The 17,582-nt window shown below is 44.1% G+C and overlaps 1 protein-coding gene across 1 annotated transcript in view; it reads right to left on the reverse strand.

The window, feature by feature from the left end:
- LOC106609797 (voltage-dependent L-type calcium channel subunit alpha-1C) overlaps nucleotides 1–17,582 on the reverse strand; it is a 588,474-nt gene that overhangs the window by 62,025 nt on the left and 508,867 nt on the right. Inside the window, exons 14-17 of the mRNA XM_045722531.1 lie at nucleotides 5,078–5,279; nucleotides 971–1,091; nucleotides 476–590; nucleotides 174–300 (exon numbers count right to left, since the gene is read on the reverse strand). Coding sequence (XP_045578487.1) covers nucleotides 174–300; nucleotides 476–590; nucleotides 971–1,091; nucleotides 5,078–5,279 — 565 coding nt within the window. The remainder of the gene's footprint in view (nucleotides 1–173; nucleotides 301–475; nucleotides 591–970; nucleotides 1,092–5,077; nucleotides 5,280–17,582) is intronic.

Consider the following 17,582-nt stretch of genomic DNA (forward strand, 5'->3'; position numbering starts at 1 on the left):
ACAGGTGTTTCTAACGAGGACAGATGTGTCTAACGAGGACAGGTGTGTCTAACGAGGACAGGTGTGTCTAACGAGGACAGGTGTGTCTAACGAGGACAGGTGTGTCTAACGAGGACAGGTGTATCTAACAAGGACAGGTGTATCTAACGAGGACAGGTGTGTCTGAGACATACCTTGGTGGCATTGGTTGTCTCTCTGTCTGAGGTGATGGACTTCAGCTCAATCTTCTCCTCCTTCTTCTCTTCTGCCTCGATCATCGGGGGCTTTTCATTGACATGACGCTTCTCCGGACTGGCCGTTCTGTGTCAGAATGGAGCAAAACCACTCAGGCATACACACTTGAATGGATGTGGATGCACACACACACACACACACACACACACACACACACACACACACACACACACACACACACACACACACACACACACACACACACACACACACACACACACACACACATCATGCAAATTACCTGGCCAGCTTCTTCCTCTCCTTCTCCTCCTCCTCCTCCTTCTGTGCTGACGTCAGACTCTCAGCATCAGCCAGGTTGTCCACGGCGATGGCCAAGAAGACATTCAGCAGGATATCTGGTCAGGGAGGTGGAGTCAAGGAAGTGGAGTATGGCTTCAGCTAGCAAACAATGAAGTGTCAGCTTATCACTCACCATGTTGTGTAGAACAAAACACCTGGGTGACATGACTGAGTGAAGAGTTGAGTTGACAACAATCAACCCTGATACTTGAGTAGCCTGGAATCCAAACTGAATATCACTCTGTCTTACCTTATATGGTTTGGATTTCAGGCTACTCCTAGTCATTGAGGAAACATCTGAGATACCATACCAGTGGTATTACAATGAACTGGGATGACAGGAGAACAATCATCCTGCTGATGGTTCTGGATATAAAGCATCATGTCCTCTGTCAGTGTGAAAGGCCTTACACACATCTGTTCTTTACAAGGATACAGTTTCCACAGATGAACAGGATGATGAAGTAGATGCAGACTAGCATCCCTGGGAAGGACGCCCCTCCGTAGGCCATGATGCCGTCATACATCACTGAGTTCCAGTCCTCACCTGTCAGGATCTGAGAACACACACACAGGAACAACAGATGAAGGAGGAAAACTACAACATGAATAACTATTCACCATAGACAACAACTATTCACCATAGGCAACAACTATTCACCATAGACAACAACTATTCACCATAGACAACAACTATTCACCATAGACAACAACTATTCACCATAGGCAACAACTATTCACCATAGGCAACAACTATTCACCATAGACAACAACTATTCACCATAGACAACAACTATTCACCATAGGCAACAACTATTCACCATAGACAACAACTATTCACCATAGACAATAACTATTCACCATAGACAACAACTATTCACCATAGACAACAACTATTCACCATAGACAACAACCATTCACCATAGACAACAACTATTCACCATAGACAACAACTATTCACCATAGACAACAACTATTCACCATAGACAACAACTATTCACCATAGACAATAACTATTCACCATAGACAACAACTATTCACCATAGACAACAACTATTCACCATAGACAACAACCATTCACCATAGACAACAACCATTCACCATAGACAACAACTATTCACCATAGACAACAACTATTCACCATAGACAACAACTATTCACCATAGGCAACAACTATTCACCATAGACAACAACTATTCACCATAGGCAACAACTATTCACCATAGACAACAACTATTCACCATAGACAACACCTATTCACCATAGATAGCAACTATTCACCATAGGCACCATAGACAACAACTATTCACCATAGACAACAACTATTCACCATAGGCAACAACTATTCACCATATGCAACAACTATTCACCATACACACCATAGACAACAACTATTCACCATAGACAACAACTATTCACCATAGACAACAACTATTCACCATAGATAGCAACTATTCACCATATGCAACAACTATTCACCATAGACAACAACTATTCACCATAGACAACAACTATTCACCATAGACAACAACTATTCACCATAGGCACCAACTATTCACCATAGGCAACAACTATTCACCATAGACAACAACTATTAACCATAGACAACAACTATTCACCATAGACAACAAGTATTCACCATAGATAGCAACTATTCACCATAGGCACCATAGACAACAACTATTCACCATAGACAACAACTATTCACCATAGGCACCATAGACAACAACTATTCACCATAGACAACAACTATTCACCATAGACAACAACTATTCACCATAGACACCAACTATTCACCATAGACAACAACTATTCACCATAGACAACAACTATTCACCATAGACAACACCTATTCACCATAGATAGCAACTATTCACCATAGGCACCATAGACAACAACTATTCACCATAGACAACAACTATTCACCATAGGCAACAACTATTCACCATATGCAACAACTATTCACCATACACACCATAGACAACAACTATTCACCATAGACAACAACTATTCACCATAGACTACAACTATTCACCATAGACAACAACTATTCACCATAGGCACCAACTATTCACCATAGACACCAACTATTCACCATAGACAACAACTATTCACCATAGACAACAACTATTCACCATAGACAACAACTATTCACCATAGACAACAACTATTCACCATAGGCACCAACTATTCACCATAGACAACAACTATTCACCATAGACAACAACTATTCACCATAGACAACAACTATTCACCATAGACAACAACTATTCACCATAGGCACCAACTATTCACCATAGGCACCATAGACAACAGCTATTCACCATAGGCAACAACTATTCACCATAGACAACAACTATTCACCATAGACAACAACTATTCACCATAGACAACAACTATTCACCATAGGAAACAACTATTCACCATAGGCACCATAGACAACAACTATTCACCATAGACAAAACTATTCACCATAGGCACCATAGACAACAAGAATGTTACAGTTACTCAAATGACTGGACCTTGAGAATAGAGTAGAGTGGAGTAAAGTATAATAGAGTACAATACAGTAGACTACAGTATAACAGAGTACAGTAGAGAAGACTAGAGTATAATATAGTACAGTACAGTAGACTAGAGTATAATAGAGTCCAGTACAGTAGACTACAGTATAACAGAGTAAAGTAGACTACAGTATAAACGAGTACAGTATTATAGAGTACAGTATAGTAGACTACAGTATAATAGAGTAGAGTATACTAGAGTATAATAGAGTACAATAGACTCGAGTATAATATAGTATAGTAGAGTAGACTAGAGTATATTAGAGTACAGTAGACTAGAGTATAATATAGTACAGTATACTAGAGTATAATAGAGTACAGTATACTAGAGTATAATAGAGTACAGTAGACTAGAGTATAATATAGTACAGTATACAAGAGTATAATAGAGTATAATATAGTACAGTAGACTAGAGTATAATAGAGAACAGTAGACTAGACTAGAGTATAGAAGAGTGCAGTAGAGTAGACTACAGTATAATAGAGAACAGTATACTACAGTATAATAGAGAACAGAAGACTAGAGTATAATAGAGTACAGTAGACTAGACTATAGTATACTAGAGTACAGTATACTAGAGTATAATAGAGTACAGTTGGCTCGAGTGCAATATAGTACAGTAGAGTAGACTAGAGTATAATAGAGTACTGTAGACTAGAGTATATTAGAGTACAGTAAACTCAAGTATAATAGAGTACAGAAGACTAGTGTATAATAGAGTACAGTAGACTAGAGCATAATAGAGTACAGTGAACTAGAGTATAATAGAGTACAGTAAACTAGAGTATAATAGAGTACAGTAGACTAGACTGGAGTATAATATAGTACAGTAAACTAGAGTATAATAGAGTATAGTAGAGTAGACTACAGTATAATAGAGTACAATAGAGAAGACTAGACTATAATAAAGTACAGTAGACTAGACTAGAGTATAATATAGTACAGTAGACTACAGTACAATAGAGTACAGTAGACTAGACTAGAGTACAATATAGTAGAGTAGAGAAGACTAGACTATAATAAAGTACAGTAAACTAGATTATAATAGAGTACAGTAGAGTAGACTATAGTATAATAGAGTACAGTAGAGTAAACTAGATTATAATAGAGTACAGTAAACTAGATTATAACAGAGTACAGTAGAGTAGACTACAGTACAAGAGAGTACAGTAGAGTACAGTAGACTATAGTATAATAGAGTACAGTAAACTAGATTATAATAGAGTACAGTAGAGTAGACTACAGAATAATAGAGTACAGTAGAGTACAGTAGAGTAGACTACAGTATAATAGAGTACAGTAGAGTAGACTACAGTATAATAGAGTACAGTAGAGTAGACTACAGTATAATAGAGTACAGTAGAGTAGACTAGATTATAATAGAGTACAGTAGAGTAGACTACAGTATAATAGAGTACAGTAGAGTAAACTAGATCATAATAGAGTACAGTAGAGTAGACTACAGTACAATAGAGTACAGTAGAGTACAGTAGACTATAGTATAATAGAGTACAGTAAACTAGATTATAATAGAGTACAGTAGAGTAGACTACAGTATAATAGAGTACAGTAGAGTAGACTACAGTATAATAGAGTACAGTAAACTAGATTATAATAGAGTACAGTAGAGTAGACTACAGTATAATAGAGTACAGTAGAGTACAGTAGACTATAGTATAACAGAGTACAGTAAACTAGATTATAATAGAGTACAGTAGAGTAGACTACAGTATAATAGAGTACAGTAGAGTACAGTAGAGTAGACTACAGTATAATAGAGTACAGTAGAGTAGAGTACAGTATAATAGAGTACAGTAGAGTAGACTACAGTATAATAGAGTACAGTAGAGTAGACTAGATTATAATAGAGTACAGTAGAGTAGACTACAGTATAATAGAGTACAGTAGAGTAAACTAGATCATAATAGAGTACAATAGAACCAAACAGATTCTCCATCATTTTCCCTTCTCTCCCTACCTGAAAGACGGTGAGCAGCGACTGGGGAAAGTTGTCGAAGGTTGACCGGCGCGTCTCGTCAAAGTTGAACTTGCCTCCGAAGAGCTGCATGCCGAGCAGGCTGAAGATGATGATGAAGAGGAAGAGTAGCAGTAACAGGGAGGCGATGGAGCGAACAGAGTTAAGCAGCGATGCCACCAGGTTACTCAGAGAGTTCCAATACCTGAGAAAAAGAGAGAATGTAGGGAGAGAGAAAGAGGGAGAGGGAGAGAGAGGGAGGGAGAGAGATAGAGAGAGAGGGAGACAGAGAGAGAGGGAGAGGAAGAGGGAGAGGGGGAGAGGGAGATAGAGCGAGAGAGGGAGAGATAGAGAGTTGGAGTCAGCATCCGAACTACAATACCCAAGACACCACAGAGCAATGACTACAGTGGCACTCAACCCACAGAGCTGTCACAGTTACTACCGTTGACTACAGTACCCAGGAGGCAGCAGGTGAGAGAAAGGGCTATAGCACTGGATTGTGGTCCTGTCTGTAGCTCTGAGTTCTGTTCAGAGACCGTTTTGTATCGTGCCATGTTATTAAAGGGCCAGTGCTCTTATTCCCTCTGTGACAACATAGGCCATGGTAGCTTCACTCGTACCTGGCTTCACTGAGAGTTTCTAGTGACAGAGAGCAACACTTCCTGTGAGAGCTGAGGCAGCACCGAACCAAGGCATCAGCTAACTTCAACTCCGCTTCAATGAGTGAACTTGACCACGCAAAAACATGGTGTAGTACTGTATTGGACTGAGGGCTGGTGTAGTACTGTATTGGACTGAGTGCTGGTGTAGTACTGTATTGGACTGAGGGCTGGTGTAGTACTGTATTTGACTGAGTGCTGGTGTAGTACTGTATTGGACTGAATGCTGGTGTAGTACTGTATTGGACTGAGTGCTGGTGTAGTACTGTATTGGACTGAGTGCTGGTGTAGTACTGTATTGGACTGAGTGCTGGTGTAATACTGTATTGGACTGAGGGCTGGTGTAGTACTGTATTGGACTGAGTGCTGGTGTAGTACTGTATTAGGCTGAGTGCTGGTGTAGTACTGTATTGGACTGAGGGCTGGTGTAGTACTGTATTGGACTGAGTGCTGGTGTAGCACTGTATTGGACTGAGTGTTGGTGTAGTACTGTATTGGACTGAGGGCTGGTGTAGTACTGTCTTGGACTGAGTGCTAGTGTAGTACTGTATTAGACTGAGGGCTAATACAGTACTACACCAGTGTAGTACTGTATTGGACTGAGTGCTGGTGTAGTACTGTATTGGACTGAGTGCTGGTGTAGTACTGTATTGGACTGAGTGCTGGTGTAGTACCGTATTGGACTGAGTGCTGGTGTAGTACTGTATTGGACTGAGTGCTGGTGTAGTACTGTATTGGACTGAGGGCTGGTGTAGTACTGTATTAGACTGAGTGCTGGTGTAGTACTGTATTGGACTGAGGGCTGGTGTAGTACTGTATTGGACTGAGTGCTGGTGTAGTACTGTATTGGACTGAGTGCTGGTGTAGTACTGTATTGGACTGAGGGCTGGTGTAGTACTGTATTGGACTGAGGGCTGGTGTAGTACTGTATTAGACTGAGTGCTGGTGTAGTACTGTATTGGACTGAGGGCTGGTGTAGTACTGTATTAGACTGAGTGCTGGTGTAGTACTGTATTGGACTGAGGGCTGGTGTAGTACTGTATTAGACTGAGTGCTGGTGTAGTACTGTATTGGACTGAGGGCTGGTGTAGTACTGTATTGGACTGAGTGCTGGTGTAGTACTGTATTGGACTGAGGGCTGGTGTAGTACTGTATTAGACTGAGTGCTGGTGTAGTACTGTATTGGACTGAGGGCTGGTGTAGTACTGTACTGAGCATGCTTTTGATTAGACTGAGGGACCCACCAGGCTTGGAGAAGAGCAGTGAGACTGAACAGTGACTGCATGGACTGGTACAGTAGGTAGGGGAAACGTAGTGGGACCATAGCAGAGGAGGCTGGTGAGGGGAGGACGACTTATAATAATGGCAGGAATGGAATCGATGGAGTGCTATCAAACACATGGAAACCATGTGATTGATACTGTTCCATTCCAGACATTATTATGAGCCCGTCCTCCGATTTGAAGTGCCACCAGCCACCACTGGACCATAGGGGGTGTCAGTCTAGCAGGCCAGCATTCAGACAGTCACAGGCCCATGCTGACAGGATGTGTAGAGAGAGGGAGAGAAGAGACCAGACAGTCACAGGCCCATGCTGACAGGATGTGTAGAGAAAGGGAGAGAAGAGACCGGACAGTCACAGGCCCATGCTGACAGGATGTGTAGAGAGAAGAGAGAGAAGAGACCAGACAGTGACTAGAGAGAAGAGACCAGACAGTGACTAGAGAGAAGAGACCAGACAGTGACTAGAGAGAAGAGACCAGACAGTGACTAGAGAGAAGAGACCAGACAGTGACTAGAGAGAAGAGACCAGACAGTGACTAGAGAGAGAAGAGACCAGACAGTGACTAGAGAGAAGAGACCAGACAGTGACTAGAGAGAAGAGACCAGACAGTGACTAGAGAGAAGAGACCAGACAGTGACTAGAGAGAAGAGACCAGACAGTGACTAGAGAGAAGAGACCAGACAGTGACTAGAGAGAAGAGAGAGAAGAGACCAGACAGTGACTAGAGAGAAGAGACCAGACAGTGACTAGAGAGAAGAGAGAGAAGAGACCAGACAGTGACTAGAGAGAAGAGACCAGACAGTGACTAGAGAGAAGAGAGAGAAGAGACCAGACAGTGACTAGAGAGAAGAGACCAGACAGTGACTAGAGAGAAGAGACCAGACAGTGACTAGAGAGAGAAGAGACCAGACAGTGACTAGAGAGAAGAGACCAGACAGTGACTAGAGAGAAGAGACCAGACAGTGACTAGAGAGAGAAGAGACCAGACAGTGACTAGAGAGAAGAGAGAGAAGAGACCAGACAGTGACTAGAGAGAAGAGACCAGACAGTGACTAGAGAGAAGAGACCAGACAGTGACTAGAGAGAAGAGACCAGACAGTGACTAGAGAGAGAAGAGACCAGACAGTGACTAGAGAGAAGAGAGAGAAGAGACCAGACAGTGACTAGAGAGAAGAGACCAGACAGTGACTAGAGAGAAGAGACCAGACAGTGACTAGAGAGAGAAGAGACCAGACAGTGACTAGAGAGAAGAGAGAGAAGAGACCAGACAGTGACTAGAGAGAAGAGACCAGACAGTGACTAGAGAGAAGAGACCAGACAGTGACTAGAGAGAAGAGACCAGACAGTGACTAGAGAGAGAAGAGACCAGACAGTGACTAGAGAGAAGAGAGAGAAGAGACCAGACAGTGACTAGAGAGAAGAGACCAGACAGTGACTAGAGAGAAGAGACCAGACAGTGACTAGAGAGAAGAGACCAGACAGTGACTAGAGAGAAGAGACCAGACAGTGACTAGAGAGAGAAGAGACCAGACAGTGACTAGAGAGAAGAGACCAGACAGTGACTAGAGAGAAGAGACCAGACAGTGACTAGAGAGAAGAGACCAGACAGTGACTAGAGAGAAGAGACCAGACAGTGACTAGAGAGAAGAGACCAGACAGTGACTAGAGAGAAGAGAGAGAAGAGACCAGACAGTGACTAGAGAGAAGAGACCAGACAGTGACTAGAGAGAGAAGAGACCAGACAGTGACTAGAGAGAAGAGACCAGACAGTGACTAGAGAGAAGAGACCAGACAGTGACTAGAGAGAAGAGACCAGACAGTGACTAGAGAGAAGAGACCAGAAAGTGACTAGAGAGAAGAGACCAGACAGTGACTAGAGAGAAGAGACCAGACAGTGACTAGAGAGAAGAGACCAGACAGTGACTAGAGAGAAGAGACCAGACAGTGACTAGAGAGAAGAGACCAGACAGTGACTAGAGAGAAGAGACCAGACAGTGACTAGAGAGAAGAGACCAGACAGTGACTAGAGAGAGAAGAGACCAGACAGTGACTAGAGAGAAGAGACCAGACAGTGACTAGAGAGAAGAGACCAGACAGTGACTAGAGAGAGAAGAGACCAGACAGTGACTAGAGAGAAGAGACCAGAGAGTGACTAGAGAGAAGAGACCAGACAGTGACTAGAGAGAAGAGACCAGACAGTGACTAGAGAGAAGAGACCAGACAGTGACTAGAGAGAAGAGACCAGACAGTGACTAGAGAGAAGAGAGAGAAGAGACCAGACAGTGACTAGAGAGAAGAGACCAGACAGTGATGAGAAGAGACCAGACAGTGATGAGAAGAGACCAGACAGTGACTAGAGAGAAGAGACCAGACAGTGACTAGAGAGAAGAGACCAGACAGTGACTAGAGAGAAGAGACCAGACAGTGACTAGAGAGAGAAGAGACCAGACAGTGACTAGAGAGAAGAGAGAGAAGAGACCAGACAGTGACTAGAGAGAAGAGACCAGACAGTGACTAGAGAGAGAAGAGACCAGACAGTGACTAGAGAGAAGAGAGAGAAGAGACCAGACAGTGACTAGAGAGAAGAGACCAGACAGTGATGAGAAGAGACCATTGATTTGATAAAATAGCATGTCATATATCACTTAGTCCATAGTAAAGACACACCACAGGGTGGGGCTCACACGTATAGGAAGACTAGGAAAGCACACATGAACACAAACACACCTGTCCTCTCAGGGGACTGGCTAGGAGTCTTGTGGATCTTCTGATAAACTGACACACACACACACACACACAGACATACACACACAGACAGGCCCAGGCCGATAGTATTCAAGTGCTTGAGGTTCAAGGACAAGGTAGCGGTTCTGGAAAGAGCCAATAACTTGAGGGGAACGTACATCTCTCTCAACAAAGATTATCCTGAAGCTGTGCTCCAGAGGAGAATATAACTTATCCTGGGCATGAAAGCTGCCAGAGTGCTTGGGGATATTGCTTATATCCGATATGAAAGGCTCATTGTCCACCCTCCCTCCCAAAAGCCTGGAAGGGATTAGAGAGCCAAGCCTATGGGTTCGTAGCTTCAACCCCGCAACACACACACACACACACACACACACACACACACACACACACACACACACACACACACACACACACACACACACACACACACACACACACACACACACACACACACACACACACACACACACACACCAATTGATTAATGGACTGCTAAATGTGTTCTTTTTTCTCTTGCTTTGTTTGTTCTTTTCCATATTATGTATATCTCTGATAAGCCCCCCAGGAAAGGTGTCACGTCCTGACCATAGAAAGCTGTTATTTTCTATGGTAGGGTAGGTCAGGGCGTGACATTTTTTTTTCTAGTTTAGATTTTCTATGTTGTTATGTTCTAGTTTTGTATTTCTATGTTGGGTTTTTGTTTGGGATGATCTCCAATTAGAGGCAGCTGGTCATCGTTGTCTCTAATTGGAGATCATACTTAAGTAGGTGTTTTTCCCACCTGGGTTAGTGGGAGATTGTTTTTGAGTTAGTGCATGGTTCACCGCTGCGTCACGGTTTGTTGTTGTGTTGCATAGTTTCACAGTTCAATAAAATATGTGGAACGATAATCACGCTGCACTTTGGGTCCGCTTCATCCTACGACAACCGTGACAGAAGGGCTGAATATAGCCCATATTAATATATGTAGCCGTAGAAATAAGGTTTATGAAATCAATAACTTGCTAACATCAGATAACATTCATATATTAGCCATTTCTGAAACTCACTTAGATAATTCATTTGATGATATAAACTCAGCAAAAAAATAAACATCCTCTCACTGTCAACTGCATTTATTTTCAGCAAACTTAACATGTGTAAATATTTGTATGAACATAACAAGATTCAACAACTGAGACATAAACTGAACAAGTTCCACAGACATGTGACAAACAGAAATGGAATAATATGTCCCTGAACAAAGGGGGGGTCAAAATTAAAAGTAACAGTCAGTATCTGGTGTGGCCACCAGCTGCATTAAGTACTGCTGTGCATCTCCTCCTCATGGACTGCACCAGATTTGCCAGTTCTAGCTGTGAGATGTTACCCCACTCTTCCACCAAGCCACCTGCAAGTTCCCGTACATTTCTGGGGGGAATGGCCCTAGCCCTCACGCTCCGATCCAACAGGTCCCAGATGTACTGAATGGGATTGAGATCCGGGCTCTTCGCTGGCCATGGCAGAACACTGACATTCCTGTCTTGCAGGAAATCCCTCACAGAATGAGCAGTATGGCTGGTGGCATTGTCATGCTGGAGGGTCATGTCAGGATGAGCCTGCAGGAAGGGTACCACATGAGGGAAGAGGATGTCTTCTCTGTAACGCACAGCGTTGAGATTGCCTGCAATGATAACAAGCTCAGTCCGATGATGCTGTGACACACCGCCCCAGACCATGACGGACCCTCCACCTCCAAATCGATCCCGCTCCAGAGTACAGGCCTCGGTGTAACGCTCATTCCTTCAACGATAAACGCGAATCAGACCATCACCCCTGGTGAGACAAAACCGTGACTCGTCAGGGAAGAGCACTTTTTGCCAGTCCTCTCTGGTCCAGCAACGGTGGGTTTGTGCCCATTGGCGACATTGTTGCCGGTGATGTCTGGTGAGGACCTGCCTAACAACAGGCCTACAAGCCCTCAGTCCAGCCTCTCTCAGCCTATTGTGGACAGTCTGAGCACTGATGGAGGGATTGTGCATTCCTGGTGTAACTCGGGCAGTTGTTGTTGCCATCCTGTACCTGTCCCGCAGGTGTGATGTTCGGATGTACCGATCCTGTGCAGGTGTTGTTACACGTGGTCTGCCACTGTGAGGACGATCAGCTGTCCGTCCTGTCTCCCTGTAGCGCTGTCTTAGGCGTCTCACAGTACGGACATTGCAATTTATTGCCCTGGCCACATCTGCAGTCCTCATGCCTCCTTGCAGCATTTTTAAGGCACATTCACGCAGATGAGCAGGGACCCTGTGCATCTGTCTTTTGGTGTTTTTCAGAGTCAGTAGAAAGGCCTCTTTAGTGTCCTACGTTTTCATAACTGACCTTAATTGCCTACCGTCTGTAAGCTGTTAGTGTCTTAACGAACGTTCCACAGGTGCATGTTCATTAATTGTTTATGGTTCATTGAACAAGCATGGGAAACCCTTTACAATGAAGATCTGTGAAGTTATTTGGATTTTTACGAATTATCTTTGAAAGACAGGGACCTGAAAAAGGGTCATTTCTTTTTTTGCTGAGTTTAGCAGTAGCAATACAAGGATATAACATCTATAGAAGAGACAGGGATACTTATGGGGGAGGTGTTGCTATTATACAGCACCAGTCAAAAGTTTGGACATACCAACTCATTCAAAGGTTTTTAATTATTTGTACAATTTTTTAAATTGTAGAATAAGAGTGAAGATTTCAAAACTATGAAATAACACATATGAAAATATATATATATATGGGGGATTAGAAATGATGCAGACAATTACATAGATGGAAGCTACAATCTATCTGATCTACCCCCTAAAAAAAGGTTCCAACAGCTGGGCTAAAACAGTGTATAAGAGATCATACAAAGGAGTGTGTATGATGTTAAAAATATTTGTTGGTCTGATGTGATTAATACGGAGCATCCAGACGCTGCACTTTGTGAAATTGCTTCTTTCCGATTATTGATAAGCATGTACCTGTTAAACTGACAGTTAGAACTGCATGGATTGATGAGGAAGTGAAAAACTGTATGGTTGAAATGAGATAATATGTCTGTCTGCACATCTGACTGGCTGACTTACTGCAAATTGAGAAATTATGTGTAACTGTATTATGAAGCCAAGATCAATGATCTAAAGAATGATGGAGAAAAAAAAGTTTTATGGGCAGAAAGACAAATTCAACTCCATCTTTCATCGAATCAGATAGCTTATTAATCACAAAACCATTTGATGTTGGCAATTATTTGAATGATTAGTTCATTGGCAAAGTGGGCAAACTTAGGCAGAAAATGTCAACAACGAACAGTGAGCCATCATATTCATCCATAGAAAAACTAATAATGAACTAAAAACATTTTAAGTTTGAATTTTGTAAAGTTAGTGTGTGAAAACATTATTGTTATCAATCAATAATGACAAACCTCCTGACATTGACAACTTAGATGGAAGGATACTGAGGTGAGACAACCACATATCACAGCCATATAAAGTCATTTTTTTTCAATAACGTAGCTATCAGTAGAGTTGGGGGGGGGGTCAAGTGCAAGTCCTGGTTAAGTTTTTTGAGGTGAGGAGGAGGATCATGTAAGATACTGTTTGATGAGGTAGGGTTTCAGATGTTTTGGGAAGATGACCAGGGACTCTGCTGTCCTAGCTTCAGGGGGAAGCTGGTTCCACCATTGGGGTACCAGGACATAGAAGAACTAAGTGAGCTGAGCGGGAGCTGCCCTCCCGTAGGGGTGGGAGGACCAAGAGACCTGAGGTGGCAGAACGGAGTGCTCGGGTTGGAGTGTAGGGTTTGATCAGAGCCTGAAGGTAGGGAGGGGCAGTTCCTCTTGCTGTTCCGTTGCAGGGGTTTGATGGCACAGGCAGGGAGCCCAGGCAACAGCGAAATGCAGTAGTCCAGACGGGAGAGGACAAGTGCCTGGATTAGGACCTGCACCGCTTCCTGTGTGAGGTAGGGTCTTACTCTACGGATGTTGTAGTGCATGAACCTGCAGGAACAGGTCACTGTTTTGATGTTTGCAGAGAACAACAGGGTGTTGTCCAGGGCCACACCAAGGTTCTTTGCACTCTGGGAGGGTGACACTGTGGAGTTGTCAACCGTGACGGAGAGGTCTTTGAGCGGGCAGGTCGTCCACGGGAGGAAGAGCAGTTCCATCTTGTCGAGGTTGAGCTTTAGGTGGTGGGCTGACATCCCAGTTGAGGTATCAGCCAGGCAACCAGAGATGTGTGTTGCCACCTTGGTGTCAGAAGGCGGGAAGGTGAAAAGTTGTTGAGTGTCATCTGCATAGCAATGATAGGAGAGACCATGTGAGGATATGACGGAGCCGAGTGACTTGGTGTATAGAGAGAAGAGGGTCTAGAATCGAGCCCTGGGGGACACCAGTAGTGAGAGTATGTGGTGCAGACACAGATCCTCTGCATGTCACCTGGTAGGAGTGGCCTGCCAGATAGGATGCAGAGTGTACAGAGCCTGAGACAACCAGCCCTGAGAGGGTTGAGAGGAGGATCTGATGGTTCACGGTGTCGAAGGCAGTGGATAGATCTAGGAGGATGAGAACAGAGGAGAGTGAGTCAGCTTTGGCAGTGCGGAGAGCCTCCGTGACACAGAGAAGAGCAGTCTCGGTTGAGTGACCCGTCCTGAAGCCTGACTAGTTAGGGTCAAGAAGATTGTTCTGAGAGAGATAACGAGGAAGTTGATCAGAGACAGAACGCTGAAGTATTTTGGAAAGAAAAGAAAGAAGGGATACAGATCTATAGTTTTTGACGTCAGATGAGTCAAGTTTCTTGAGGAGGGAAGCAACTCGGGCCATTTTGAAGTCAGAGGAGACGTAGCCAGTTGTCAGGGATGAGTTGATGAGGGAATTGAGGAATGGGAGAAAGTCTCCAGAGATGGTCTGGAGAACGGAGAAGGGGATGGGATCGAGTGGGCAGGTTGTCGGGTAGCCAGACAACAGGAAGTCATCTGGATAGAGAGGGGAGAAAGAGGTCAAGGCGTAGGGTAGTTCTGTGTGAGGGAGACCAGTGGACTCAATAGGCTGAGTGAATGAGTAGCAGATGTCGTCAACCTTTTTCCGCAGAGAGGGAGGAGGGAGAGGGTGGAGGATTAAGGAGGGAGGACAAGGTTGAAAAGAGTTTCCTAGGGTTAGAGGCAGACATATGACATTTAGAGTGGTAGAAAGTCGCTTTAGAAGAAGATACAGAGAAAGAGAAGGTAGAGAGGAGGGTGTGAAAGGATGATAGTCCTCCAGAAGTTTAGTTTTCCTCCATTTTCGCTCAGCTGCCTGCAGCCCTGTTCTGTAAGCTCGCAATGAGTCCCTTAGCCACGAAGCAGGAGGGGAGGGCCGAACCGGCCGGGAAGTAAGGGGACAGTGCGAGTCATAGGATGCGGAAAGGGAGGAGAGTAGGATTGAAGAGGCAGAATCCGGAGACAGGAGGGAGAAGAATTTAGCAGAAGGGAGAGATGTTAGGATAGAAGAGGAGATAGTAGTGGGAGAGAGAGAGAGAGAGAAGGTAGGGGCTGAGTGGCTAGGGTTGGAGGAAAGGGAGACAGAAAAGGAAACAAAGTAGTGATCAGAGATCTGGAGGGGGGTTGCAGTGAGATTAGTAGGAGAACAGAGATCTGGAGGGAGGTTGCAGTGAGATTAGTAGGAGAACAGAGATCTGGAGGGGGGTTGCAGTGAGATTAGTAGGAGAACAGAGATCTGGAGGGGGGTTGCAGTGAGATTAGTAGGAGAACAGAGATCTGGAGGGAGGTTGCAGTGAGATTAGTAGGAGAACAGAGATCTGGAGTGGGGTTGCAGTGAGATTAGTAGGAGAACAGAGATCTGGAGGGGGTTGCAGTGAGATTAGTAGGAGAACAGAGATCTGGAGGGAGGTTGCAGTGAGATTAGTAGGAGAACAGAGATCTGGAGTGGGGTTGCAGTGAGATTAGTAGGAGAACAGAGATCTGGAGGGAGGTTGCAGTGAGATTAGTAGGAGAACAGAGATCTGGAGGGGGGTTGCAGTGAGATTAGTAGGAGAACAGAGATCTGGAGGGAGGTTGCAGTGAGATTAGTAGGAGAACAGAGATCTGGAGGGAGGTTGCAGTGAGATTAGTAGGAGAACAGAGATCTGGAGTGGGGTTGCAGTGAGATTAGTAGGAGAACAGAGATCTGGAGGGGGGTTGCAGTGAGATTAGTAGGAGAACAGAGATCTGGAGGGGGGTTGCAGTGAGATTAGTAGGAGAACAGAGATCTGGAGGGGGGTTGCAGTGAGATTAGTAGGAGAACAGAGATCTGGAGGGAGGTTGCAGTGAGATTAGTAGGAGAACAGCCTCTAGTAAAAAGGAGGTCAACACTGGGAAGACCGGTAGCACTTAAAGTAGTCGGCCCTAGCTAGCAGAAAGACAGTACTAGACAACAACATTATATTCATCACTCCTGGAGATGTCAGGAGTCCTCTAGCTATAGAATGAATCAACCATAGCTAATGAAGTCACTGAAACCCTGAACAAGGAGTTTCAGTCAGTTTTGGAATGGATGGCCAGTAATAAACTGGTCCTGAACATATCTAAAACTAAGAGCATTGTATTTGGTACAAATCATTCCCTAAGCTCTAGACCTCAGCTGAATCTGGTAATGAATGGTGTGGCTGTTGAACAAGTTGAGGAGGCTAAATTACTTGGCGTTGCCTTAGATTGTAAACTGTCATGGTCAAAACATATAGATTAAATGGTTGTAAAGATGGGCAGAGGTCTGTCTGTAATAAAAACATGTTGTGCTTTTTTTGACACCACAATCCACAAAGCAAGTCCTGCAGGCTCTAGTTTTGTCTTATCTTGATTATTGTCCAGCCATGTGGTCAAGTGCTGCTAAGAAAGACCTAGTTAAGCTGCAGCTGGCCCAGAACAGAGCGGCACGTCTTGCTCTTCATTGTAATCAGAGGGCTGATATAAATACTATGCTGCCAGTCTCTCTTGGCTAAGAGTTGAGGAAAGACTGACTGCATCACTTATTTTTATTAGAAACATTATTGTGAAAATTGTTTGCAAGGTCACCTTACACACAGCTCTGACACACACACTTACCCCACCAGACATGCCACCAGGGGTCTTTTCACAGTCCCCAAATCCAGAACAAATTCAAGAAAGTGTACAGTTACAGTATATAGAGATATTATTGCATGGAACTTCCTTCCATCTCATATTGCTCAAATGAGCAGCAAACCTGGTTTAAAAAAACAGATAAATCAACACCTCACGGCACAACGTCTCTCCCCTATTTGACCTAGATGGTTTGATCTAGATAGTTTACGTGTATGTATTGATATGTAGGCTACGTGTGCCTTTTTTAAATTCATGTAGTCCTGTCCTTGAGCTGTTCCTGTCTATTGATGTTCTGTATTATGTCATGTTTCATGTTTTGTGTGGACCCCAGGAAGTGTATCTGCAGCTTTCGCAACAGTTGGGATCCTAATAAAATACCAATACCTCCTCTCCTCCCTACCCCCTCCTCCGCTCCTCTCTCCCCCTCCTCCTCTCCTCTCCCCTCTTTCTCCTCCTTTCTCCTCTCTACTCCTCTCCCCTCTTTCTCCTCCTTTCTCCTCTCTACTCCTCCTTTCTCCTCTCTACTCCACCTCTCCTCTCTCTCACCCCATCTCTCCTCTCTCTCACCAAATCTCTCCTCCTCTCCCCTCTCTCTCTACCCTCTCTCCCCCTCTTGTGTCCTCTGAATAGGGGTCAGGGGTAAAGGTAAACATGGAGGGTGAGTTAAACTAAACTCTGAGATTAGTAGTGGTGGCCAGGACGAAGGGAG

Source organism: Salmo salar, chromosome ssa07 (assembly GCF_905237065.1).
Source record: "Salmo salar chromosome ssa07, Ssal_v3.1, whole genome shotgun sequence".
Lineage (NCBI taxonomy): Eukaryota > Metazoa > Chordata > Actinopteri > Salmoniformes > Salmonidae > Salmo > Salmo salar.